This window comes from Eptesicus fuscus, chromosome 5 (genome assembly GCF_027574615.1).
Source record: "Eptesicus fuscus isolate TK198812 chromosome 5, DD_ASM_mEF_20220401, whole genome shotgun sequence".
Lineage (NCBI taxonomy): Eukaryota > Metazoa > Chordata > Mammalia > Chiroptera > Vespertilionidae > Eptesicus > Eptesicus fuscus.
Genome location: NC_072477.1, coordinates 92,694,702 through 92,722,294, shown reverse-complemented (window position 1 = coordinate 92,722,294; position 27,593 = coordinate 92,694,702). Strand labels below are relative to the sequence as shown.

At 42.6% G+C, this 27,593-nt stretch overlaps 1 protein-coding gene across 2 annotated transcripts in view; it reads left to right on the top strand.

Moving 5' to 3' along the window:
• The first annotated feature begins 408 nt into the window (after window positions 1–408).
• Window positions 409–27,593, top strand: part of OPTN (optineurin) — a 61,003-nt gene continuing 33,818 nt past the window's right edge. For both annotated transcript variants that reach the window (XM_028158920.2, XM_028158923.2), the window contains exons 1-6: window positions 409–570; window positions 7,854–8,030; window positions 8,708–8,910; window positions 13,740–13,916; window positions 15,838–15,911; window positions 17,750–17,884. In XM_028158920.2, coding sequence (XP_028014721.2) covers window positions 7,865–8,030; window positions 8,708–8,910; window positions 13,740–13,916; window positions 15,838–15,911; window positions 17,750–17,884 — 755 coding nt within the window. In that variant the 5' untranslated portion in view covers window positions 409–570; window positions 7,854–7,864. The remainder of the gene's footprint in view (window positions 571–7,853; window positions 8,031–8,707; window positions 8,911–13,739; window positions 13,917–15,837; window positions 15,912–17,749; window positions 17,885–27,593) is intronic.

Below are 27,593 nucleotides of genomic sequence, written 5' to 3'. Positions count from 1 at the left end.
GTCCGCCGCTCCATCCACTGAGCCAAACCGGTTTCGGCACAGAAAGACTTTTAACAGAGATCCAAGTCTTTCCAAAGATGCCTGGGACCATCCTCTTTCCATGGGATCTGGCCTTTCATTGGGGACCCCCGCGGGGAAGACCGAGTCCGCACGTTTGATTTCATTAATAATTTATTTTAATTCACTTCATCCGTCACGGTCACACTGACACCTAGGCGGTGGCTCTGGGTCCTCGCCCTGACCCTGAGCGAGCTGTAGGGTGAGGCCGCTGCAGCCCTGCTCCCGGGGACAGGAGGGGCGGGGCATCTGGGCGGGGCCTCCGGGGGGCGGGGCCCACGCCAGGGCAGGGGCGGGGCCTGAGGAGGGGCGGGGCCTGGAAATTCCCCGGCCAAGACTGGAGGCCCGCGCGGCCGGCAGTCAGCTGAGCGCCGCTGGGCGGAGTCGAAAAGGTTCCCGACCGCTCGAGGCTCCCCGAGCGCCCGCCGCCGGTCGGCATCCCGTCCGGAGTCCTCCCCCAGCGGGCACTATGCCGAGGAAGCCGTGAGGAGCGAGGCGAGAGCGCGGGCGCCGGTGAGCCGGGGCAGGGGACGGGGTGGGGTGAGGCGGTGACTCCTCCTCTGCCCAGGAAGCTCTCTCTTCCCGCGGCCCCCTTCCCCGCCGCCCTGCGCCAGGAGGGGTGTGGGTGGTGAGGGGGTGGGGTGCCCCCTCCGGTGGGAAGGCTTCCGGGTCCCGGCGGATCCTGACCTGGTGGGAAAGGGCAGCGGGGCGGCAGTCCCAAAGCGCCCTCCCCCCCTTTTTACTGGCCTGGCGAACTGCGGCTGACTTACTCTGCAGGTCAGCAAGGTGTTCAAGGTTGGCTCCCTCGGGTTGGGAATTATTAAACAGCCAGTTCCTCATTGTAAGGGAAGGGGTTAAGGGTACACCTTGGGAAGACGTAAAAACTAAAATGTACTCCAGCTTTATGAAATGGCCCAGGAACACTGTTAGAACCAGTGACCTCTCCCTAAGGTGGTGGGATTCTGAACAGCTCAAAGGAATCTTCATGAACCGTAAATCTTCACACACACACACACACACACACACACACACACACACACAGAGAGAGAATATTTGATGAGACAGGAATTGTTTTTGCTGTCTTAAGGGTGTAAGCTGGAGGCAGTAAACATCACTGAGAAAATGAAACCCAGATTCTGGTTTGCTACCTCCGCCGGGAAAACTGTTGTATGCAATGTATGCCACAGAGCTGTTTAAAGATGAAATGGAAACCAAAACTGTAGGACGGTAAGGTGGTGTTAGGACATCAAAAGCCTCAGATCTGAGCAAGTGGCACTTAGGAGAACCACCTTGCTCTTTGCCTAGGGGGCCCTGGCGGACCCCCAGGATGGGCCCAGTTTGTAGTGGAGTGGAGAGATCCAGGGCAGAGGCCAAGGTCAGAGTCTGCTCCGGAATGGACTAGGCAAGGAAAGTTTAAATGTAGCCCAGAGAGAAAGGACAATCATTAGAGTCTTTGGGGTGTTCCATCTGTTTTCCTACTGGGCCAGTTTAACTATTCTTTATGTATTGTGAATAACTTTATAAAAGTAGTATCTTTTCTTTTTTGTAATTGACGTCAGGTTGCACCTTATGCTATGGAATCCAACTAAACCCTCCAAAAAACAAACTTTATTCTTGAAAGGAATTTGTCACTGTATTATCTTCCCATGGAACACCCTCCCGCCCCCTTTAAGTAGAACTAGCACATGGGTACTCTCTTCTCCAAGCCCTGCTTTTTTGTGAATTTTATAGAGATTTGGACTGTTCGATATATTCTTTTTTTTAAATATATTTTATTGATTTTTTACAGAGAGGAAGGGAGAGGAATAGAGAGTTAGAAGCATCAATGAGAGAGAAACATCGATCAGCTGCCTCCTGCACACCCCCTACTGGGGATGTGCCCGCAATCAAGGTACATGCCCTTGACCGGAATTGAACCTGGGACCCTTCAGTCTGCAGGCCGGCGCTTTATCCACTGAGCCAAACTGGTTAGGGCTCAATATATTCTTTGGAATCTATAGAATAGTAAATCCAAAGAAAAGGAAAATAAATTAAACTTTGTCTTTTGAAAATAAAATCTATTTCAAACGGAAAGAAAAAAAGTTTTATTATAAGTTTTCATTGTTTTCACTTTGATGTATGTATGAGGATTGAATAATAGAATATGTGTTATGAAATGACATCCAGGTACCTTTGTAGTGATATAAAAAAAAAACAGCACTAATTTTCAAAATACGTTTTAAAAGTTGAGTTTGAAAATCTGGAAATGAGTGCCATAGAACTGTAGAAAAACTCATAATACTAGAATGCCGGGTTGTCATCTACACAGCAGGAAGTGTTTTACTAGTATTAGACTTTAAAATACCTTATTAAAACTGTATTTTCATTTCATTTCAACAAACATTTACTGAGAGCCTGCTGTGTGCCAGTCTCTAGGAAGAATAAAATAGAGATCTTGGCTTAAGTTTGACGGAGAGATGGACTGGCATCTTTGCTTTGCAGAAAAGGGCCGAGGAGATGGAACACACAAAGTGCTATTGGGTGCTCAGAGGAAAGAACAGTTGGTTTCACATACGACATCTATTTGAGCTGAATATTGAACTGTCCAGTGGGTGTTTGCCAGGGCAAAAGGGGGCCAGCATTTCAGGCAGAGGGCAGAACAGATACAAGGGTACAGAAGCAAAAGAGTGCAGGGAATTGTCCCTGAAAGCCTGTATTTATCTTGCTCAGGGGCTGGAACTCTGTCTGGTATGGGAAGGGTTCTAAGCAGTCAGCTGAGCTCGTACTAGAAAAGAAACCATGGAGGAAATGAGGCTGAGATGAAAAGAGATGAGAGTCAGACCTTGTAGGAGGCTATGAAAATTCATTCAGCAATTATTTGTTGAATCCCCAAATATGTCAAGTTGTGTGCTAGGTGTGGTGGACACAGCAATGGACAAAATAGGCAAAAATCCTGCACTCTGTGGAGTGCCATGTTGTAGTCCAGACAAGACAAGAAGGGCCTGAGCTAAGCTGGTGGGATGGAGGGAGGGAAGGTGGAAGTGACAGCACTAATATATTAGACTTGCGGGGAGAGAGAATGGGAGGAATCAATCATAACTCCTAGGTTCCTGCCTGGGACGATTAGGTAAAATCTATTTCCATTTTCTGTATGTTAGCAAACTACAAAATCAGAATACCATGTCTGTCACAAAAGGTGAGGCTTTTCTTACCCTCTTAGTAGGATACAGTTTTTCTTTTTCCAGGATGGTGATGGGTTTAGTTGATCTGATCTTGGAATCTTACTAGGCCTCCTTGTGAACCCAAACCAGAATTTGCCCATAGCCAGCTACGGTCTCCAATCAACAAGTACATTTTTATTCTTTAAAACTAATTTATCCTCTTGATGACAGACTCATAGAGAACAGACTGGGGGTGTAGGGAGTAAGCAAAAAAGAAAAAAAAAAAAAGAGAAAACTCGTGGACATGGATAACAGTGTGATGATTTCCGCAGGGCAGGAGGGGAGGGGTAGAGGGAAGTGGAGGAGGGTATGGGGGGATAAATGGTGATGGACGGAGACTTGACTTGGGGTAGTGAACACACAATACAGTGTACAGATGGTGTGTTGTGAAATTGTGCACCTGAAATCTATATAATTTGGCTAACCAGTGTCACCCCAATAAATTCAATATAAAGGAAAAAAACTAATTTATTCACTTGGAGATTGAACCTATGAATACTTAATCAGCAAACCTGGAGAATCAGCCACACCAGGGTTGGGGCCTGGGCTTATTCTGTATATGCCTCTTGGTCCAATGTCCAGTGGGTGGAAGTCAGTATAAAGCAGATTTCAAAATGACTTTCTGACAATTAGAGTTATCCTGTAATAGAATGAGCAGTTTCCTGCTAAGGTCATTGCTCATATTTTCTATCATTGAAATCATTCAAGCCTGGTCAAGACATTCTTGCACTGAATAAAGGAGTTGGACTGGATCATTTTTAAGGCCAACTCAGGAATGAGATTTAAGCCCATGCCTACAAAGTCAAGTCATTGCTATAATTACTTGACCTCTAGAATTAAGAACGATAAAAATATATAATCAGAAATTCAAATAGCAGATCTGGGAATTAAATCTAAGAGATTTTGCTTTGGATCTTACACCTTCCAACTAGTTCTCATTCTTTCTCATTGGCAAAATCTTGACAAATCCTATCCTAAATTAATTCACCTTTTTGTAGTTAAATATCACCTTTGCTTACAAATGACACAATTTCAGGTGCACAATTTCAGATCCAGATTATTTGGCTTTTTATGAAAAATTCTGTTATTAGATAGAACCTTGGAATAAATGGCTTAGTTCAAATTTCCATAACCTTTGAAGATGCGTGCAAGGATTTCTAATGCATCTCTGTGTTTGCTTAATTGAAAGTAGCTCAAGGTAATGTTAAAAACAGAGAATTCAGCGTCCTCTACCAAATAGACATTCCCCATATGCACTGCACTGTGATAACTCCTAATGAGGCCCTCCAAATATTCTAAGACCATAAAGGGCCCTTTGAATCACCAAAACTGATTAAATTGCTTTTAGTAAAAATTTGGTAATAAATTACATGCTTATAATTTTGGTTTTTACATGCTTATGTTCAGCATATGTACTAACTTTTCATTTACTATGGCATTTGCATTACCAAATAAATTTTCCTAACAATGCTGGGTAATGAAAAGTTTAACTAGGACAGGCATATATATTACTAGAGGCCCAGTGCACGAATTTTGTGCACTGGTAGGGTCCCTAGTGGCTGCCAGCTGCTGGCCGTGTACTCCCTCCCTTCCCCCAGTCACCTGCCACCATCACCACCAGCCAGGGCCTCCCTCCTTTCCCCCAGCCACCTGCCGCTGCTGTTGGCCAGGGCCTCCCTCCCTTCCCCTGGCCAGCCCCGCCCCTGGTCGAACTCCCGGACAACTCCCGGTCAAGGGGACAATTTGCATACTACGCTTTTATAATATAGGATTAGTGAGAGGGGGTGTCACAGCCATGAGAGTGTTAGGGTGTGCTGAACGGTGTGGGTTGAACTGTGATCTTGCTAGATGGTTTAGAATACTTTTTGAGCTGAAACCAACTATAATGATTATCATTTGCTAGACAAGTCAGTAAACCATAGCAAGAGACCAGGTGACTTCTAAAGGTCACACATCTGGTTAGTGGCACCTGGTATTTTTACTACTGTCTCCTTAGTATAACCCTGCCTTTTTTCTTGGTGTCCTTAGAAAATCTGGGCAACCTGGAAAAGTGCGAAGCATCAGTGTAACAACTAGAACCACTTTAACTGCGTTATGGTTATGTCTGAAAGCTTGGTAGAGGTAGAAAGGAAAGGAAAGGAGGAAAATATCTGCCCAATTTTCGAAGGAAAATCTTTTTTTCCCCCCCCTCCTTCTTTCAACTCTTCTCCCCTCCCCGCCCCTCTCCTCTCTTTTTTTTCTCGTAACCCTCTCTTGGAAAAAACATTAAGAAGAAATGTGTGCATATAATACAATGAAACCAAACCCATCTACAGACATCTGTTTAGACACTTTAAAAAATATATATATATATATATTATTGCCCTGGCTGGTGTGGCTCAGTTGGTTGAGCATCATCCCATGCACTGAAAGGTTGCCAGTCGATTCTCAGTCAGGGCACGTGCCCAGGTTGCAGGTTCGTCCTGGGTCAGGATGCATATAGGATGTTTCTCTCTCACATCAATGTTTCTCTCCCTCTCCCTTCTCTCTCTCTCTAAAAAATGTCAATAAAAACATTTAAAATCTTTTTACTGATTTTTAGAGAGAGAGGAAGGGAAAGGAGATAAATAACTATCTATGTGAGGGAAACATCAATTGGCTGCCTCCTGCATGCCCCCTGCCAGGGATCGAGCCTGCCACCCAGGCATGTGCCCTGACCAGGAATCAAACCAGCAACCTTTTGGTGCACAGGACAATGCCCAACCAACTGAGCCACCTGGTCAAGGCAGTAAAAGCCCTTTTTTATGAAATGTTAGCACCAACATCATTCTGTGCAAAAGTGAATTTTATAGAAAGCCAGAAAAACTGGTGTTACTCAAATTATTTTTATCCAAATTATTTCATGCAAAATAATGTAGATTATTTTATTTGGGAATACAAACGCAGTCCATCTAGTCACCTGATGCTGAGAGAGCACACTTCAGCATTATTCCTCTTTTCTAAATGAATTAGGATGTGTACATCATAGATGCCTTCAAAAGGCTCACAGTTGAGTATTATGCTTTATTAGTGTTTTTTACCTCCTGAAATTGCCATCCTAATTAAGGAATTCGATGAGAATGCCTTTCTTTGTGCTAGCTGTCTTAGAGAGAAGTCACGAAGGTGACAGTGTCATGGGGCCTGCTGTCCCATCAGTAGTAGCACCATCTCTGATTACCTACAAGTTCCTTCAGACCAAAGGCAGGTCGCCAGCCTCTCAGTTCCAGGGGACCTCCAGAGAGCCCAGGTATCACCTCCTATTGGATTGGGAAGAAGCACTGCCTGCAGACGGTGTGTGGCTACATTTTATTACATGGACACAGAGAGAATGCTCATAGATGTTATGATATAGTGACAGATCAGATAGTGCATGTCTCTCTCCTCAGCTTCCAGTGACTGATTCACTGACTCTGCAGTTCTTCATGAAAAGGCTTATCATCTTCATGAAGTGTGAAAAAGAAAATGTTTGCCTAGCCCGGCCAGTGTGGCTCAGTGGTTGAGTGTTGACCTATGAACCAAAAGGTCATGATTCGATTCCCAGTCAGGGCACATGCCCAGGTTGCAGGCTTGATCCCCGGTGTGGGGCGTGCTTGAGGCAGCCAATCAATGATTCTCTCTCATCATTGATGTTTCTATCTCCCTCTCCCTTCTCTCTCTCAAATCAATAAAAATATATATTTTTAAATGTTTTCCTATAGCATGTAGCCAGTCATTAGAAGAGATTTCTATGTTTGCCCGGGTGGTAGGCCATACAGAAGTAAAGTTGGAATACACTTTCTCTTATTTATGTCCACTTTGACCCCTCTAAAAAATAAAGTGGTATTAAGACATTCTCAGAATATGCAATAATTAGGCAAGATTTTCTAGTCTTTTTAGTGGGCTTTGCAAAATTATCGAATACCAAGGCCTAAATATTCAGTCGTTCCTTTATCATATTACAGGTCTGGTTTGGAATCACCATTTGTATTTGGTTGCGCCTCTTGTTAAGTGACCTTGGGCGAGCTATGAAACCTCAGTGAACCCAGCTTCGTCCCCTGTAAAAGAGATGTATGTTGAGTTTCAATGAGGATTAGAAACTGACATGTGGTACGGTGATTAAGCATCCAAAATATGTTAGTTCCCCTTTTTTCTTAGCCTAAAATATGAAGATTCTGAGCAACTTTATTGAGATATAATGCACCCAAAATATGGAGATCTGAGTTTAAAGATTTGCATGGGAAAATCAATTTAATGATACTTTGCCCATGTATACAAATGTATATTTGGAAACCCTTGAATGACTTATGTTAGGATACCTGATCATGATGATATGCCCTCTTCCTCCTCCGTATTTCAGCTCCTCACTGCACCTCTCTGCACACCCATATACACAGACATAAACATGCACACACATACACACTGAAGCTAGGATATACCTTTTTTGTTTAAAAGGTAGAATCATAAATGTTCAATTATATTTGGAGAGAAAGTAGGCAACTCTTGGGGTACTTACTAGTAATTACTAATAGATTTGGGGGACTCTTGGGGACTCCTTGCAGAGGGGGGACAGCTATTTTTCAGTTTGTAACTTTTTCATAGGAACTGCTGCCATGTCCTACCAGCCACTTAACTGCCTGACTGAAAAGGGGGACAGCCCAAATGAAGCCACAGGAAATGGACCCCCCAATCTGCCTCACCCAAACCTGAACACGTTTACTCCAGAGGAGCTGCTGCAGCAGATGAAAGAGCTCCTGACTGAGAACCATCAGCTGAAAGGTAAGCAGCACCTGGCACCTGGCCCCTGTGTTTCTCCATTCATCCCCGGCCTTCCTGAGCCTAATCCCTTTGTAATAAGGCTTGTAGGTGAACTCCCTATTCTCTGTCTGGTTCCCTGGGGGCGGAGAGAGTACAGAATTTAGCTTTTAGTAAGGCTAAAACTGTTTTCATTATTTACCTTTGGGTACAGGTCAGAATAAAAAGTTGTTGTTTTTTTATCTCAGGGAAATGGCATAAAGACATTTAGCCCAATTGAAAGGAAAAAGAAAGAAAGGCTGCTATTATTTCCTTTAGTTCTAAATACTGCCTTGTTAAGAGGAAGGGTTCTCATTTCAAGCCATGGCTTTTGGCAGGTCCAGTGTTTGAATCTAAGAGTCACAGATGGTAGTCTGTCTAGTTAGTTATTCATAGGTATTTGTGCTATATGGAGGTACCCAAATCAGTTTTACTTTATTGAGACTTTTGAGACATTAGACCTGCTAGTCCTGTCTGGAAGCAAAAACCACTCATCTTGCTACAGTCTTTTTTCTGGCTGCCCTTGGGCCCAGACCCAACATGGCATCTTTAGATTCAGAGCCTCAGGTTGAAGTGGCTTGAGGGGCGGTTTGATTCATTAAATCAAGTCCAGTGTGTGTGACCCCCTTGTTGTGTGACCCTTTACTCTGAACCCCATACAGAAGCCATGAAGCTAAATAACCAAGCTATGAAAGGGCGATTTCAGGAGCTCTCAGCCTGGACAGAGAAACAGAAGGAGGAACGCCATTTTTTTGAGATCCAGAGCAAAGAAGCCAAAGAGCGTCTAATGGCTCTGAGTCAGGAAAATGAAAAACTAAAGGAAGAACTTGGAGAACTAAAAGGGAAAACAGAAAGGTCATTAGAGGTGAGCAGACAAATTAGTTGTGATTTTATTTTATTAATATTTGTAGTGGAATCTTATTTGTCTAGACTTCTAGATCAAACCCTTTATGGTTTAGGTTACATGGGTGTTTTGCATTATCTTGAAAGAAATGTTCTTGCTGAGAAGATTGGTTGCGATTTTAAGGGTCATGAATAATCTCTTGCTGGGAGAAAGAAATGTGTAAAGCTTTGACCATAATGATTTTAATCAGAAGAATGTTGAGGTTATAAATCACTATTTTGTACTCATTATAGACAGAGCAGAAGGACCTCTGCATAGAACCGTGCAAGTGTTAGTTTTTGATGTATGTCTTTGATATAAAATTACATTTTTTAAATTTACTGTCCTAACCAGTTTGGCTCAGTGGATAGAGGGTAGGCCTGCGGACCGAAGGGTCCTAGGTTTGATTCAGGTCAAGGGCTCGTACCTCGGTTGCAGGCTCCTCCGCAGCCCTGGTCGGGGCGCATGCAGGCGGCAACCAAATGATGTGTTTCTCTCACATTGATATTTCTCTCTGTCTTTCCCTCTCTTTTCCACTCTCTCTAAAAATCAATGGAAAAAATATCCTCAGGTGAGGATAAATAAATAAATAAATAATAATAAATAAATAAAATAAAATTTACTATTACTCAGAATTTTTACTTATTGACCTTGTCCTTTCTCAGTCTAAAACAGATTCTTTGCTTTAAGTTTTACATTTACTTTTGAAAAAAATGGTTTGACAAATGTCGTGTTGTGATAGGAGATTATATAAGGTTGCCATGTTTTCATTGACCCAAAGAATCTGGGAAATGTGCTCACAACCAAGCGTGGGTGTCAAAGATGTTAATGAAAAAAAACAAATCAGAACACAGATGAAGCCTCTGCCCAGACGCTAAAGCTCACTGCGAATTATTTGTTTAGATGGACATCTGCTGTCCAAGGCTGCAACTTAATAACCCTTCGGAAGATGGAGCCCTGGGTTAACTGAAGGAGGATGTAATCCTGGATATCAGTGATTTTTCTCGAGACTTTACTTTGAACTTTGTTGATCTGTAATTTCTTAAATGAGTAAAGAATACAGACAAATAAAATGGAAAGAAAATAATGAAAAAGGGATGATACTGAATAATCTAACGAATGAAAAGTTTTTTAGGAAAAGATCATAGTTTACATCAATGACCTGCTCATCAGCTCATGCTCATGGGACAGTGAAAACATTCAGCTTTAATACAGTTATATTTGTATTGGAAATGTTTCACTGTTGACAGAGTTTATCACCTCTGATGCTTCAATGTGTCCTACAGTTCCAAGAGCATTAAGTCACTTTTCTTGGGGAAATCTCTCATTGTTCAAATATTTTTGAGGTACAGTACTCTGAAGAAATGATCACCTGGAATACATAAGTAATTTTCTGTTCTCTGGAATGAAATACCTTACAGATATTTCCCTTGCCTTTTGGGATGTGAGCTAGCAGTTCGCTTCAGCCATTGGTGCCTATCACATTGAAGCCAAAAAGGAAGCTTCTAGAAGCAGTTTGTCTATCTGAGGTAGTCTGCCTGTAGGTTTTGCAAGAAGTTGAGATCAGAAGCTAAAGCTCTAGACAGCTTCTGTCAATCCAGATGATAAGTTAAAGTGAGCTACAAGAAGGACTCAGAAATGAGTCCTTGAGACAAAGAGACACTTAGAGCTCTTTAAGACCCTGGGTCATCAGCTTTCTCCCCCAAACTGTGCCTCCCAGGCCCACACCTGTCTCCTTGCCTCTTCCTTAATTTTTGTTCCATGGGTCATTTGAGATGACTTTTTTAAATTTAGGCCCTCATCTTCCTGACTTTAGTAAAGGTTTTAAGGCCTTGGCCTTCTCTCATTCATGCTGACCCATCCTTGCCACTGTTTCTACAGGAAATGCCCCCAGCCACCAGGGCTTCTCATGCCTCTGTGCCACTCCAGGCCAGGGAGTTGGAATTTCCTTTAGGGAGCTGCCTTCTGATCCTCAGGGTGAGGCAGAGGCATTAACGGTCTGTCCAATTTCACTGAATTATACATTAGTTTTTCTAAGGAGTACTTTTTAACTCTTAATTGCAGATTACTAGGCAAAGGTCATTAGATAGACTTTTCTTCTTGGATTATAAAATGGCATGTCAACCTGCACACATTGCCAGGACAGTAGGATAGCGACATTACACAAATACACAGAAAGACCGGAAGTTGCTGTGTCCCACAAGGTCAACGGTAAGTGCTCAAAAGTGATGACAGTGTAACAAATAGTGGAGTGGGGGGTTGAGATTTGGGAGAATAAACCATAAGAGTTCTATGGTTCCCAGAAGGCAGGGAAAAGACTCCCAGTGTTAAAATGGAGAGGAACTTAAAGTGTTATCCTACAGGGTGTTTATGGACAAATAGATAGATTCATAATTTCCCAAGGTTAATTAAGAGATGCTCACAAGTGTGGAAAAAGACAATTAACCTAACGGTCCGAGATTCTAGTGCCATGGCCTCATATCACTGGTCCTCAGACACTTGTTTAAAACTCTCTTCCCAGGAATATACTTTCTTAAGGAGGCAGAAAATTCAAGTAAAGCTCTAAAGGCCTCTTTAAAATAATAAAACAAAACTTTCTTACCTTTCTGCCAAGGTAGTATTTTTGTTTTGTTTTTTTGTTAATCCTCACCCGAGGATATTTTTCTATTGATTTTTAGAGAGAGTAGAAGGGAGGGGGAGAGACAGAGAGAGGAACATGGATGTGAGAGAGAGACACATCAATTGGTTGCTTTGAGTATGTGCCCTGACCAGAATCAAACCCGGGACCCTTCAGTCCAAGGACCAATGCTCTATCCACTGAGCCAAACCAGCTAGGGCTATGCCAAGGTAGTTTTAAAAAATCCATTCTATAAAATGTCCCCGAGAGGTCAGTTAGATAAATGTGAAGATTCCTAATGGGGCATAGTCTTGCCCTCACCTGCTTACTTCCTGATTCCAGGCTGAGCAGTGTCTTTCCTTGTATGTTTTCATTCTTTTACATGTATGTTCCCAAGGTGTGAGACATTACTGGGAGATAGCATAAGCTTGGAACCTTTCTTTGCCCTCCTGACTTTGTTTCACAATGAGATGCTTTTCTCTAAGGCCTGTGGTAGATTCCTGGCAAGAGACTACTGCAAATGAAGACGAGCATGATCTTGATGGTGGGAGGGGCCCTTCCCTGCTACACTTTTTAATATTTCATGGACAAGCTGGTTTATGGTCCAAGCACGTGTCCTTCTGATACTTTTTGGTTCCACTGCGAGCCTTTGGACCTGTTTGCCATTCCTTAGGAAATCTGTCACAGAGGGTAAATGTGTCTGTGTGTAGGGGTCAGTTTTCTAATGTGTTGCGTCATCTGATAATCACAAGTGCATGTATTTCTGGTGGTGCCAAGAGCAGTGAAGGTTTCCTGAGGAGGAAATCAGAGAGGATGAGAAGGTCACAGCTGGAAGAGACCGTGGGGTACTGTCTTTCTTTCTAACTCAAGAAAACTGAGGCCAAGACATGATGTGAATCTACTCAAGACAAGATGCACTGATTAGCAGAGTGTGGACTGGAGTCTCTTCTCCCAAGCAAAACACTGCAGCGAAACAGGGTCTTGCTCTTCCGACTTTGTCATATTCAGTAATTGCAACAGCAGGAACACAGCATGTACTTGACATTAGTGAAATATTAACATTTACTGTTAATGTTTATAGAGGCTGAAATTTTTTTTCATTTTGTTACCAGCCTCTGAATTGTCAGTTTGCTTATTTCTCACCAGACTTAGGTTTAACAAGCTTACAACAACACAAAGTTTTATAGCACCCAGACTACATTCCTGGGAGAATTTTGAACCTTTCATTGTGTTTTTGCCAGTACTGTACCAGGTGATATCCTTGGTGCTTTGCCTTCTGAGTAGACATGACAGGTATGGGGAGAGTGATGGTGGATATTTGTGTGTGCGGGGAGCGGGGAGCAAGAGGTTGAATTGTGGTAGCTTTTTATCCTTATTTTCTAGTATTTTGGGACTATAACTTACAATTCTGCCATTGGCAAAGTTTAGCTGTTTTCTAATTTTTTTTTTTTTAACTTACTGCAAAAGCGCCCTGGTGGGGTAGCTTGGTTGTGTGGAGCATCATCCTGTACCCCAAAAGGTGGTGGTTTCCATTCCTGGTCAGGACATATGCCCAGGTTCCAGGTTTGATCCCCAGTCAGGGCGATTACTCTTTCTTTCACATCAATGTTTCTCTCTCTCTCTCTCTCTCTCTCTCTCTCTCCTCTCCCTCCCTCCCTCCCTCCCTCTTCCTTTCTCTTTCTCCCTCCCTCCCTTCCTCCTCTTCCTCTCCCTCTCCCTTCCTCTAAAATTGATTTAAAAATAATAAAAATAAAGCATTAAAAAGTTACTTCAGAAGCACTGTCTTTTTTATTGAATTTATTTGGGTTAACAAAATTATACAGGCTTTAGGTGCACAAGTCTACACTACATCATATGAACACTGTATTGTGTGTTCACCACCCCAAGTCAAGTCTCCATTCTAGTTGGCTGTTATTATGATACCAGATTATTCCAGCATGCTGAGGAAGCACGTCTTTCTTGTCACGATGTTTAAAATTTTTTTATTATTTGAATACAATAAAATGATATTAAAATGTTTATTTTAAATGTTATGTCAAAATAAATTGCCAAGGAAATGTAAGAATTTTTTACTGTAAAGCACAGGGGATCGAGTTGTTGTGAAACTGCCTTGTCAGTGGGCATGGGGCACTGGAGTTGGATTCTGGAGCCTTAGTTTAATTCATTAATGTGCTTTCCTCGTGGTCATTTCCAGGAACCCACTGGGGACCCCAAGGTCCCCGAGGCAGAACAGGAAGTGGAACAGCTGAAGACCCAAGTGGCACGACTTCAAGCTGAAAAGGCCGATCTGCTGGGCATTGTGTCTGAATTACAACTCAAGCTGAGCTCCGGAGGCCCCTCCGAAGACTCCTTTGTTGAAATAAGGATGGCTGTAAGTATTTTGGTTCTGTGTTAAGCAAATTCCCAAACCTCACCTGGGCAATTGATACAAATACCACCATTTCTTTCTCAACACAGGGAAGCCACTTAGTGGGGAAATTTCAGTAGTAAAGGTAAATTGGCTCTCTTTTAAAAGTATAACACAGTGCTTGTGAGGGTTATCATAGCTGAAATGGAAAAACATCTATTACCTCTTATGACAAAACAGCTAGTCCTTCTTTTTTTTTTCGTCCTCACAAATCAGACATTTATGTGACTGACCAAAAGCATAATCGTTTTCAGACCAGGTCTCAAAGCTGTGTTCAGCATTTCACTTAGGTGAGCAGAATCGTGATCAGATGCAATAAATGTTTTTAAAACATTTTTTAATATTAGAACCCTCTTTTCAAACAAGGTCTTGTGAGGAACCATGGTTTGTTAAAAAATAAGTGAAGAAAAGGAGCAGAGCTCCGCTGGTTGTAGGTGGAGGGACTATCTCAGCTTCTCTAACGGCAGCTTCTCAGGAACCTGAGAACAGTTTGAAGCTGATGCTACCAAACTCCCATTTATGTGCCACCAAAATGAAGTGAGCTAAGCGAGATGGCATGTCCTAGCCTGTGTGCAGCGCCCGTCACGGCTATGTCTCCGTGGGGGTGTGGCAGTCTTACTAAAATAGTGGATGAACCACAGAGGGGGCAAACATATGAAGGTCCAATCCTCTGTCATACACACTGTCATTTTAGCTTTATCAAAGTGCATGTCTGATAAAGGAAAAGAGATTGTGTCTCTGAAAGAGAAAAATGTACCTTGAAGATGGGGGGACAGGTGAAGGAGTTGGAAGGGCAATTTGCAAAAAGCTAAACTATGGATGTGTCTGAAATATTAGAGTGTGACTTCCTTTTCTTCCTGATTCATTTGCTGCACTAAAGATTGATAGGATTGGAGAATGGCTCTTAATAACTTTGTCATCCATGCCCCCTAGTAAATCTTAGATGCATTAAAAGTGGCTGAAATTAAGAAAGTTAAAATACCACTTGAAAGCACACTTTGCCAGAATACTCTCTCTGCAAGTGACTAAAGATTATGAAACACAAGTTTGATCAAAGAGCATTAACCTTCTGCAAGTAACTGATAACATCCAGGAAGCCCAAGGAGCCTATCAGAAGTTTCCAAAAGGTTCCTGCCTCCAGGGCGCGTGGTGAGCATGGTATGTTCCCTCACCGATGAGTGACAGTTATTTTTAGTGAAAACCTGTTTTTCTTGGCCTTGCTTCTGTGAACTGGATAGCACTGCCCAAATTTTAGGAAGAATGCACACATCCAAAACTACCCAGAGCATCATTGTGCATTTTTGGAAGATTATCTCGCTACCTCATTAGAACAGAATTGCCCTTCAAGTCATTGAAGTGGTCTTAATCCTCTGGTTTCCTAAATGGCCCAAGATGCATAGGGTTTCTAATAGGAGCTGACTTTGTGTTTTGTGAGCCTTGTTCACAGAAAACTGGCTCTTTTTCAACTTTGCTTCAGGAAATTCTAGCATTTTGCGTTTTAAAGGACTGTACAGGAAAGGTGTGTGGAGTTGTCACTAGCTCCATGTGACCTTAACCTAGGAAAGAAGGGAACTGCCAAAGAGAGCAGGAGATAAGCTTTCATGTTACGGGGTCAGATTGACTGTGCTGAATGAGAGGAGACCAACCTTCGTCTGGATATTTATAATCCTGACAGGGCACGTGGGGTGAGGGAAGGGTACATTTCCATTCCGTTTGAGTGACCGAATTTAAACACCTCATATTTAAATGTTTGGTAGGCTCCTTAGGTTGCATGTCATCAAAAGTTTTTGATCTTTTGACTTTTTCTTTTTTTGCCTTTTCATCTTTGATAACATTCGTCTTGTAGACATATTGTATTATATCCCTTTCACTTCTGGTTCTACAGGAAGGAGAAGCAGATGTGGCAGTGAAAGAAGTCAAGACGAGTCTTGGGCCCACGAGAATTGACTCCATTGACACGTATGTGAAGAAAGACTAGGGCTGTTGGACGGGCTTACTGGACAGTCTTGTCACTTCCAGGTCCCCGCTGAGAGGTCAAACACGGGCTGTAAAGTCACTTATTATCAATTTATACCAATCAGGACCTCTCCAGAATGTTTAAATGCTGTTTAATGTTGCAGCTAAAACTGGCAGAGAATAAAAACAATGTTTGATGCCTTTTCAGGCTAACTAACCCTCACCACTCAAGGTGTTTCTTCTCCTTCAGATAAAAAGTGAAAGACCTCTGCTTCCTAATTTGCATACCAGTGCAGTTTGAGCTGGACCAGGCTGCCCAGCTCGATAAGTGGGATATTGCCATTTCCTCTGCCCTGTTCATTCCTTAGTGCAAGCCACTGTGACTGGTACTAATGGGTAATCTTCCATAACAATGACTGTTACTGCGCAGAGTCTCTGGGTGTTTCTTGGAAGTGCCCAGGTATTTTACCTGTGGAGTCTCAAGTCGACCGCTCCTAAGTACTTATTAGGAAGTAGATCTTGTAATTGATGGGGGGACTTTGAGGGGATGGTAGAAGGACTGGGCCCCTGAGACTTGCAGGTAGCACTCCCCAGAACAGGCTGTTGGCTCATCCTCTATACGCCGGTTACTACTGTGTCAGTCTACAGGAAACAGACAGCTATCTGAAAGTTCCTCTAAGGATCTCTTCCCTCGTTGACTTTTTAAAAAATTATTTATCTTTATTGTTTAGGGTATTGCAGATGACCCAATTCCCCAACCCCTAGACTTTTAATATCTTTTTCCTATAACTTGATGAATGTATTTATAAAACATGAAAATGGGTGTTGTTTTTTCTGTTATGCTCCCAAGCCCTTGTATAAGGAAGAAAATAAGTTATTAGATAATACCCTTCCTTCAAGGAGAGAATTGGCATAAATGACAGTTATTCCCATTTTTAGTTAGAAATTCCTCAGTTTTTGTCTATATTATTTTTTTTTTTTTAATATCAGAAGACTTTACTGGAAATGGTGGGAAGGAAGGAAGCCCTGTTTTGAAATTTCTAAGCCACTTCCTCCTCATTTAGATCCATAGGCACAGACCACTTCCTCTTTCAAGCCACAGAGGTATTTTCTATTGCAGCTTCGTTATCCTGTTTGAGACTATATTAAGGAATCAGATATTGATTTCTAGGTTTGCAGTTTGAGCTTAGGAGTTGGGAACCAGAATTTACTCCTGGCTGTTTACTAGATGGTGAATCTGAGTAGACTACTGAAAGAGTAGCTGCCATTAGCATCAGCATAGTCACCTGGAATGTTTTGTTGTAGTGATGGTCGTGGTTTTGTTTGCTTGTCATTGAACTGCCTCTTGATTTAATCATGTTTTGAAATCAAGAAAAATATTTGACATACCAATAATGCCTACATTTCTCTGCTCTAATTATTTGAATTTTTTCTTGACTCGAGAATGTGATGCTTTTGTCAAGATGGGGAAAGGCCGGTGGCCTGCATGTCACCACCAGCAGCATGTGTGCTGTGTACTTTGACTGTGGTTCTCTTGGGACTAGTTTTCTAGGAAAGCTGGGCACCAGAAACCAGGACTCCCCCTGCTCCACTGTGTGCGTGGGTGCTGTGGTCTGCTGTTGTGAGCACGTGCAGTGTAAGGCAAGCCTACTCATTAGTCTCTACTCTTTCCCTGGAAAGTATGGAGGCCCGAGGCATGGGGGGTCAGAGGGCCAGCGCTGCTTGTCAGTAAATGAGAATTAACTGGAGAGTATTCTGGAAAGCAGTTCCTTTAAGTTTGTTCCAGTTATATTCTTAGACTCTGACATTTTTGTTTTCTAACTCTATATGCCTTGATGTAGGAGCAGATCTGCAGAAGGTGCCAGGAGTTGTTTGGAATCTGAGGAATTAACTGTGCGCCAGCTCCTGCTTTGCCTGAGGGAAGGGACCCAGAAGGTGGAAAGGCTTGAAAAGGCACTGAAAGAAGCCAAAGGAAGGTAGGAAATAGGCAGCTTGAAATATGCATACACTGCTTTTTTTTTAATTATAAGTTTTTAAAATTTATCTTTATTGTTGAAAGTATTGCAGATGTCCCTTTTTTCCCCCCATTGACCCCCTCCACACTGCCGCCCTCCAGACCTTTATCACACTATTGCCTGTGTCCATGGGTTATGCATATCTATAATAATAAAAGGGTAATATGCTAATTAGACTGGACAACTGAACGACCTTCTGGATGAAGCCGGGGCTGCGAGGGCCGAGGCAAGCTGCCGGGGCTTCGAGGGCAGAGCCCCTTTCACAAATTTCGTGCATCGGGCCTCTAGTAAGCATATATATCCTGAAACACCAGTCAGAAAGAATGTATGCACCCCTTTGTTCATAGCAGTGCTATTTATAATAGCTAAGATCTGGAAACAGCCCTAGTGCCCATCAGTAGATGAGTGGATAAAAAGCTGTGGTACATTTATACCATGGAATACTATGCAGCTGTAAAAAAGAAGGATCTCTTACCCTTTGAGACAGCAAAGAAGGAAATGAGCCAGTCAGAGAAAGACAAGTATCACATGATCTCACTCATATGTGGAATCTAGTGAACAAAATAAACTGATGAACAAAATAGATCCAGAGATATAGAAGCATGGAACAGACTGACAAATCTCAGAGGGAAGGTGGGGGGTGGGGGGTGGGGCACTGAGGGGTAGGGAGAGATTAACCAAAGAATTTCCATACGTTGCTTTTTTAACAGTTTTTTTTGAGATAACATTAAGATACCATCTAATTCATCCCTTTAAAGTGTATATTTCAATAATTTTTAGAATATTCACAGAGTTATATAACCATTAGCACTTTATAATTTTAGAAGGTTCCCCCCCAATAAGAAAACCAGTAGCCATTAGCGCTCATTCCTCTCAGTAACCTACTTCCTCTTTGTAGATTTACCTATTATGGACATTTCATATAATTAGAATCATATAATACGTGGTCTTTTGTGATTGCCTTAGGGCAGTGGTCGGCAAACCGCGGCTCGCGAGCCAAATGCGGCTCTTTGGCCCCTTGAGTGTGGCTCTTCCACAAAATACCACGTGCGGGCGTGCACGTACAGTGTGATTGAAACTTTGTGGCCCATGCGCAGAAGTCCGTTTTCGGCTCTCAAAAGAAATTTCAATCGTTGTACTGTTGATATTTGGCTCTGTTGACTAATGAGTTTGCCGACCACTGCCTTAGGGTAATGTTTTCAAAGTTTATCTATGATATATAGCATGTATTAGTTTTTCATTTCTTTTTGTTGCCGAATAATATTCCATTGTATGACTAGACAACATTTTGTTTATTCATCAGTTGATGAACATTTTTGTGGTTCCCACTTTTTGCCTATAATGAATGTTAGCTCTGAACATTCATGCACAATTTTTTGTGTGAATGTATTTTTTAAATTATCTTTGGTATATACTAAGGAGTAGAATTGCTAGTTCATGTGGTTACTTTATATTCAATAGTTTCAGAAGCTACCAAACTTTTGTCTATAGTGGCTGCACCATTTTATATTCCCACCAGCAATGTAGGAGGGTTCCAATTTCTCTACATCCTCAACAACACTTGTTATTGTCTGTCTTCCTGATTATGGCCATCCTCATGGATGTGAAGTGGTCTCTCACTTGTGATTTTGATTTTATTTCCCTAATGACTAATAATGTTGAGTACCTTTCCATGTTGATCATTTTATACATCTTCTTTGAAGAAATATCTATTCAAATCCTTTGCCTATTTAAAAAAAATTGCAGTCTTCTTATTATGAGCTCATTATATATTCTTGTTACAAGTCCTTTATGAGACTTTTTATTTGCAAATATTTTCTCCCATTCTTTGGGTTATCTTTTCATCTCTTTGATGGTATCACTTGTAGCACACTTGTTAAAAAATATATATTTATATTGATTTCAGAGAAGAAGGGAGAGGGAGACAGAGATAGAAACATCAGTGATGAGAGAGAATCATTGATTGGCTGCCTCCTGCACACCCGCCCCTGGGGATTGAGCTTACAACCCGGGCATGTGCCCTTGACCAGAATGGAACGCGGGACTCTTCAGTCTGCATGCCAACACTCTATCCACTGAGCCAAACCAGCTAGGGTACACACTTTTTTTTTTTTTTTCAACGTAGTCCAATTTATGTTTTCTTTTGACTCTTGTGCTTTTGGTATCATACCTAAATGACCATTGACCAACCAAAGTCACAAAGATTCCCTCCTATGTTTTCTCCTAAGAGTTTTATAGTTTTAACTAGAGGCCCGGTGCACGAAATTAGTGCATGGGGGGGCATGTCCCTCAGCCCAGCCTGCACCCTCTCCAATCTGGGACCCCTCGAGGGATGTCCGACTGCCCATTTAGGCCCAATCCCACTAGGTTCGGGCCTAAACGGGCAGTTGGACATCCCTCTCACAATCCAGGACTGCTGGCTCCGAACTGCTCACCTGCCTGCCTTCCTGATTGCCCCTAACCGCTTCTGCCTGCCAGCCTGATCACCCCCTAACCACTCCCCTGCCAGCCTGATTGATGCCTAACTGCTCCCCTGCCAGCCTGTTTGCCCCTAACTGTCCTCCCCTGCAGGCCTGGTCACCCCTAACTGCCCTCCCCTGCAGGCCTGGTCCCCCCCAACTGCTCTCCCCTGCAGGCCTGGGTCTCCCCCAACTACCCTTCCCTGCAGGCTTGATTGCCCCAACTGCCCTCCCTTGAAGGCCTGGTCCCTCCTAACTGCCCTCCCCTGCTGGCCATCTTGTGGTGGCCATCTTGTGTCCACATGGGGGCAGCCATCTTTGACCACATGGGGGCAGCCACCTTGTGTGTTGGAGTGATGGTCAATTTGCATATTACTCTTTTATTAGATAAGATGCTTACATTTAAGTCTATGATCTATTTTTAGTTCATTCTTTATGGTATGAGGTAGGGTTCAACTTCATTCTTTGGTTTATAGATATCTAGTTGTCCTAACACCATTTGTTGAAAAGATTAATCTTTCCCACACTGAAGTGTCTTGGTACCCTTGGGGTAAATCAATTGACTATAAAGGCAAAAATTAATTTCTAAACCTCCAATTTTGTTCCATTGATCTATTTAACTATCCTTATGCCAGTACTACACTGTCACAAATACTATAGTTTTGTTGTAAATTTTGAAGTTGGGAAGTGTGAGTCATCCAACTCTTTCCTACTTTTAAGAGATAGTTTTGGATATTCAGAGTTCCTTGCATTTCTGGTGGGGCAAAGCTAGCTTGGATTTTATTAGGGTTTGCAATGATTCTAGAGATCAACTTAGGGAGCACTGCCGTCTTTATATTAAGTCTTCTGATACAGGGACATGGGGTATTTAGGTCATCTTTAATCTCTTTCAGTGATGTTTTATAGTTTTCAGCATAAAACAGGTCTTACACTTGTTTTTCAAAATTTATTCCTATACATTCTAGAGTTATGGTGCTACTACACATGAAATTATTTTCTTAATTTTATTTTTGGATTACTCATTGCTAGTTATAGAAATACAACTTATTTTTGTATATTGATCTTGTAGCCTGCAACTTTGCTGAACACAATTATTAGCACTAATAATTTTTAAGGAGTTCCTTAATGTTTTCTACATACAAGATCATGTCATCTACAAATATAGTTTTGCTTCTTCCTTACCAACCAGGATATTTTCTTCTTGCCTGATGGCAGTGGCTAGAACTTCCAGTACAATCTATAATAATAAAAGCATAATATGTTAATTAGACCGGACGACCTTCTGGATGAAGCTGGAGCTGCGAGGGAAGCCTGGGTCCTGGGTGCCAGAGGGAATCCAGTGCCAGCAGCCAAGGGAAGGAAGGCCTACTCTTGCACGAATTTTGTGCATTTGGCCTTTAGTATTATATATATTGCTTGTGGCCCGGTGCACGAAATTTGTGCACGGGGGCAGGGGGATGTCCCTCAGCCCAGCCTGCACCCTCTCCAATCTCAGAACCTTCGGGCCTAAACCAGCAGTCAGACATCCCTCTCACAATCTGGGACCACTGGCTCCTAACTGCGTGCCTGCCTGCCTGCCTGATTGCCCCTAACTGCTTCTGCCTGCCAGCCTGATTGCCCCCAACCGCTCCCCTGCCAGCCTGATTGACGCCTAATTGCTCCCCTGCCAGCCTGATCACCCCCAACTGCCCTCCCCTGCTGGCCTGATCACTCCCAAGGCTTTTATTAGTATAGATATGACCCTTCACAGAAAATTTAACTAACCCTGCTTTACAATAAGGGCTTGACAGTTGAATCATTGGGTCCAGACACCAAGATTTCCTTTCTTTGAATAGTGGAGGGAATAATTATCTTATCTTTAAGTTGCCCTGAACATCAAATGAGATAATGACTTAGAAAAGTATAAAACCACCATATAAAGACAACTGTCTTTTTCATGTAATGAAAAGAAAATAAAGTGGTAAAATGAAAAACACTATTTTTATTGTCCCCCTTCCTTCCTTTATAGCCTTTATTTAAACTTTGAAATTTATAAAAATTTCACTCCTATTTTCATTTCTTTACATTCAACATTATTTTGTATTGGTTTCAGGTTTTATATTAGTTACAGAATAGTGGTTAGACAATCATATACTTTACAAAGTGTTCCCCGATATTTCCAGTACCCACCTGGCATCATACCATCATTACAACACTACTGACTATATTCCCTATTTAAGTGACAATAGGTTTACAGGTTCCTTCCAATCTTTCTTTTGTGTTTTTTTGTCCTTCCTTTTCTTTCTCACTTCTTCCCTCATTTTCTTTATATAGTATCTCAATTGGCCCTCAAAGCTCAGTGAAGGCACTGGGACACACTTCATCCATTTTACAGACCAGGAAACAGGCCAATTCCAGTTGGCTGTGGAACTGGACTCAGCGCACAGGGAGCCCTCACAGCCGTGCTCTCTGCCTTTCCTAAGGGACAGCTGAGGGCCAAACAGAACAAACCTCCCCGTGAGGCTTCTGAGCCTCATTCTCAAGCACCTCATCGTGGATGCTCCACATTCTTTCCTCTTCCCCATCCCCCGCCCCCATTCTTTACTGTCCCCCCCTTTCTGGGGAGCAGGTGGTAGGCTTCGCACTCACCTTGCAGGCATGCGCTGCTGTGGGTCAGGGCGAGAACTGGGTGCGAGGCGGGCGCGGGCTTGCTTTTGGGCCAAGGTGAGAGCAGGAGTCGCAGCCTCTCAAGTGCACAGGCCGCAGCGAGGCCTGGTTAGGGCCGGGAACTTCGCTGAACCGCCACAGAACTTCACTGAACTGCCACAGTGGGGTACCCGGCAGTGCGGCGCCCCTCCACTGAGGTGGCGCCGCCCCCAACCCCCACCTCAGGGCTGCGGGTCCACGCGCCTCCGCCCGAGCATCCTTCCATGCCGGCAGTCATCGCCTTTTGTTTCCCACGTTTTGGGGCCACTGCAGAACCTCGCTCTCCATAAGCGAGGCAGATCCCTGCCCGCCGGCCCCCTGCCCCAGCCCGAGCCCCCTCCAGTGCACCCTGCCTAGGCACTGTTCTGCGCCCCTTGAGCTGCCCGCCTCCTGGCCGGCCACTTCGCAGAAGCTTCCTCGTCCTTCAGGCGCTCTCCTCAGACCCCCTGGAGCTTGGCTCCAATGGCCCCGCCCTCCATGGCTCCCTGCAGCCTCCGCTCCACTTGGCTCTCCCGGGCTGCCTGCCTGTCAGGGCACCGCCAGGGCACCCTGCTGCGGGCAGCGCGGTCCTGGGGCAGGGGGTGGGGGTGTGGGGAGCAGCTCCAGTAAAGTTTAGTAAACCCCAGGTCAGTGTTGGAATTCGGCTGCGGGACCGCAGAGGAGTCTGCCTGGGTGGGACGAAATCGCGCTTAGACCCGGAGTGCCACCCTGTGGCCCTGCAGCCACCCCCACCCTGTGAACAGTTGTGACATGATGGTGTCCTGGACAAATTTGCATATTCCTCCATTATATATAGAGAGATTTTGACATGTAATTTTTTGCAGTAACATAACTACCACACAAATCTTTCTTCTAATTAATTTCCTTTTAGTGTGCATGAATTCGAGCACTGGGCCACTAGTGTTAAATAAAAGTGGAGAGAGGAGACATCCTTGTCTTGTTCCTAATCTTAGGGGGAAAGCTTTTAGACTTTCACCATTAAATATGACAACTATTCACCTGTGGGTTTTTCAAAGATGCTTTTTTCAGGTTGGGAAACTCCCTTCTATTTCTAGTTTATTGCAATTTTTATTTGAAAGGCTTTTGGATTTTGTTAAATTTTGATGTGTCTCTGGAGATGACTGTATGGTGTGTGTTTTTAAACCTTTACTAACATGATGTGTTACATTTATTGATTTTCAGATGTTAAACCAACCTTTCATCCTGGATAAATCCTGCTTGATTATGTTGTATAATCATTTTTATATGTTACTGGTTTGGATTGTTAGTATTTTGTTACGGATTTTGCATCTATATTCATAAGCGATATTGGTCTATAGTTTTCTGTTCTTGTGATGTCTATGTCTGGTTTTGGTATAAGGGAAATATTTCCCTTGCAGACGTTGGTATATATACACTGCACACAAACACACACACACAGTTTGGGGTAAAATATATCTTATAGAGTTGTGAAGCCAATGAATGTCTATATGTGAATGCACTTTTTAGAAATGCAAAGTGCTAGACCAAGCATGTCAAACTCACGGCCATAACGCATATTTTTGTGGCCCAGTCAATATAACGGTATGTAAGAAATGTTCTAATAAAACATTTAACTTAATTTTTACAATATCCTGTTATACATAATTATTAATAACGAACTACAACATTCTCTAATGACTGATTACTATAATCGTGTTGCATTCATTTCCCTTACATGCCTTATGCACAGGTGCACCATTTGTCCACTAATACTAGCAGCGAATATTTTAGCAGCTGAATGCCACGTCATTAGTCTTGGACTGATTTATTTGGTGAGAGCAACAGGAAATATTTTACTTTAGGAGAACAAGAAAAATAGGTTTATTTGCATTATACTTATAATTTGTGCAGTAATTCAGTGTCTGGTAAATTAATGTTCAAGAAAAAATATTAATTTTTATTAAAATGTTCTATTATTTTATGTTAATGATTACTCATTTACTTCAGCCCTTTGTATTCAGCATGTCTCTATCGAAATAAACCTACGTTTCTATGAAAATTGAAGCTTTTGTTTTTTTGCAGCCCACATAAACTTAAACCTTGTTTATTTGGCCCATGTTAGCCTTTGAGTTTGACATGCTTGTGCTAGACCATATAAGACATGGGGGAGGTTATGCAGTAGTTTTAGGGTTCCAGTGTTTGTAACATTTAATCATAAATATACTATGACGTAATTAGTTCTCAGACATTTAAATGGCTCATTGACCTTAAAATTATCCTATATAATAAAAGGCTAGCGACCATAATGATGTCACGACCAGAATGACCAATTGACCAGTCGCTATGAGGTGCATTGACCACCTCTTGGTCCCTCTCCCTCCTCCCCGCCAGCCAGCAGGCTCTGATTGCCGCATGGCGAACAGGGAACCACAGGGAACCGGGATGGGTGTTGGCAGCGGCGCGGGACTGGGGACTAGCAGGTGGAAGGCAGACCTCTTGGTCCCTCCCTCTAGCCAGCAGGCTCTAATCACTGGATGGCGAACAGGGAACCACAGGGAACCGGGATGGGTGTTGGCAGCGGGGAAGGACTGGGGACTAGCAGGTGGAAGGCAGACCTCTTGGTCCCTCCCTCTAGCCAGCAGGCTCTAATCACTGGATGGCGAACAGGGAACCACAGGGAACCGGGATGGGTGTCGGCGGCGGGGCAGGACTGGAGACTGGTGAACGGGCAGAAGATGGCCCTGATCGCAGGCTAGGCCTAGGGACCCTATCCGCACATGATTTTGTGCTGTGGGCCTCTAGTGGCACTATAAGAAGCACTTTCTAACTGAAGCAATTTAAATTTTTAACTATAGGAATATCTGTTCTTAAAATATGAAACATAAGTTATTTATTCAGAATGAGGTTAACCTGCAAGATACAATAGCATTTTTACAATGACTTATTTGACTGTCAGCTATTTTGTAAGGTGAAAAAGGCACTGTGGCTCTAAATCCTAGCTTTTTACCCCTTATCCTACTGCTTAGAAAAGTACAGCGGTTGACCTCTAGGAGGCTAGTACTGTGTATTCTAATGGAGTAAAATATTTGTCCAGACTTTTTGATAAATCCCCAAACATAGAAATGATGCACAGATAAACACATAAATAAAAGCATTCTTTTTATATCTTGATTATTACAGCTGATTTTATTTATTTATTTTTACTTTAAACTGTTTTTTATTTTTCAATTACAGTTGACATACAATATTATACTAGTTTCGGTGTACAACACAGCAATTAGATATCATATAACTTATTAAGTGATCATCCCAAAAAATCTCACACCCATCTGATGCCATACGTAATTACAATATTATTGACTATATTCCCTATGCTGTACTTTACATCCCTATGACTATTCTGCAGTTACCAATTTGTACTTCTTAATCCTTTCACCTTTTTCAACTATCTCCCCAACCCCCTCCCATCTGGCAACCGTCAAAATGTTCTCTGTACCTATGAGGAGTCTGTTTTTTTTAGATTCAGTTGTTGATAGATATGTATTTATTGCTATATTATTATTCACATTTTTATCTTTTTTCTTCTTAAGGAAGACCCTTTAATATTTCATATAATACTGGTTTGGTGGTGATGAACTTCTTTAGCTTTTTCTTGTCTGTGAAGCTGTTTATATGTCCTTTAATTCTAAATGATAGCTTTGCCTGGTAATCTTGGTTATAGGTCCTTCCTTTCCATCACTTTGAATATTTCTTGCCAATCCCTTCTGACCTGCAAAGTTTCTGTTGAGAAATCAGCTGACAGTCATATGGAGCTCCCTTATAGATAACTGCTTTTCTCTTGCTGCTCTTACGATTCTCTCCTTGTCTTTAACCTTTTGCATTTTAATTATGAGGTGGGCCTCTTTGGGTTTATGTTGTTTGGGACTCCCAGCGCTTCCTGGACTTGTATGTCTATTTCCTTCACCAGGTTAGGGAAGTTTTCCATCATTATTTTTTATGTAGGTTTTCAATTTTGTGCTCTCTCTTCTCCTGCCACCTCCATACTACAAATGTTGGTATGCTTGTAGTTGTCCCAGAGGCTCCTTATACTATCCTTAATTGTTTGGATTATTTTTTCTTTTTGCTGATCTGATTGGGTGTTTTCTGCTTCCTTGCCATCAGAATCTCTGAATTGATCCTCTGCTTCATCTACTCCACTGTTGATGCCTGTAATATAGTCTTCAATTCCGATTCTTATTTATGTTTTCTAGTTCCATTTTTGTTTCCTATCTCTTTTTGAAGTTCTCACTAAGTTCATCTACTATACCCCTAAGTTCATTAAGCATCCTTATAACAAGTATTTTAAACTCTGCATCTAGTAAATTGCTTGTCTCCATCTTGTTTAGTTCTTTCTCTGGAATTTTGTTTTGTTCTTTCATTTGGTCCATATTTCTTTGTCTCCTCATTTTGACCGCCTCCCTATGTTTATCTCCAGGGCTTGGCACAGTGGCCTTATGTAGTAGGCGTCCTGTAGGGTTCAGTGGCTTAGCCTCCCCATTCACCAGAGCTGGGCACTCAGAGTGTGT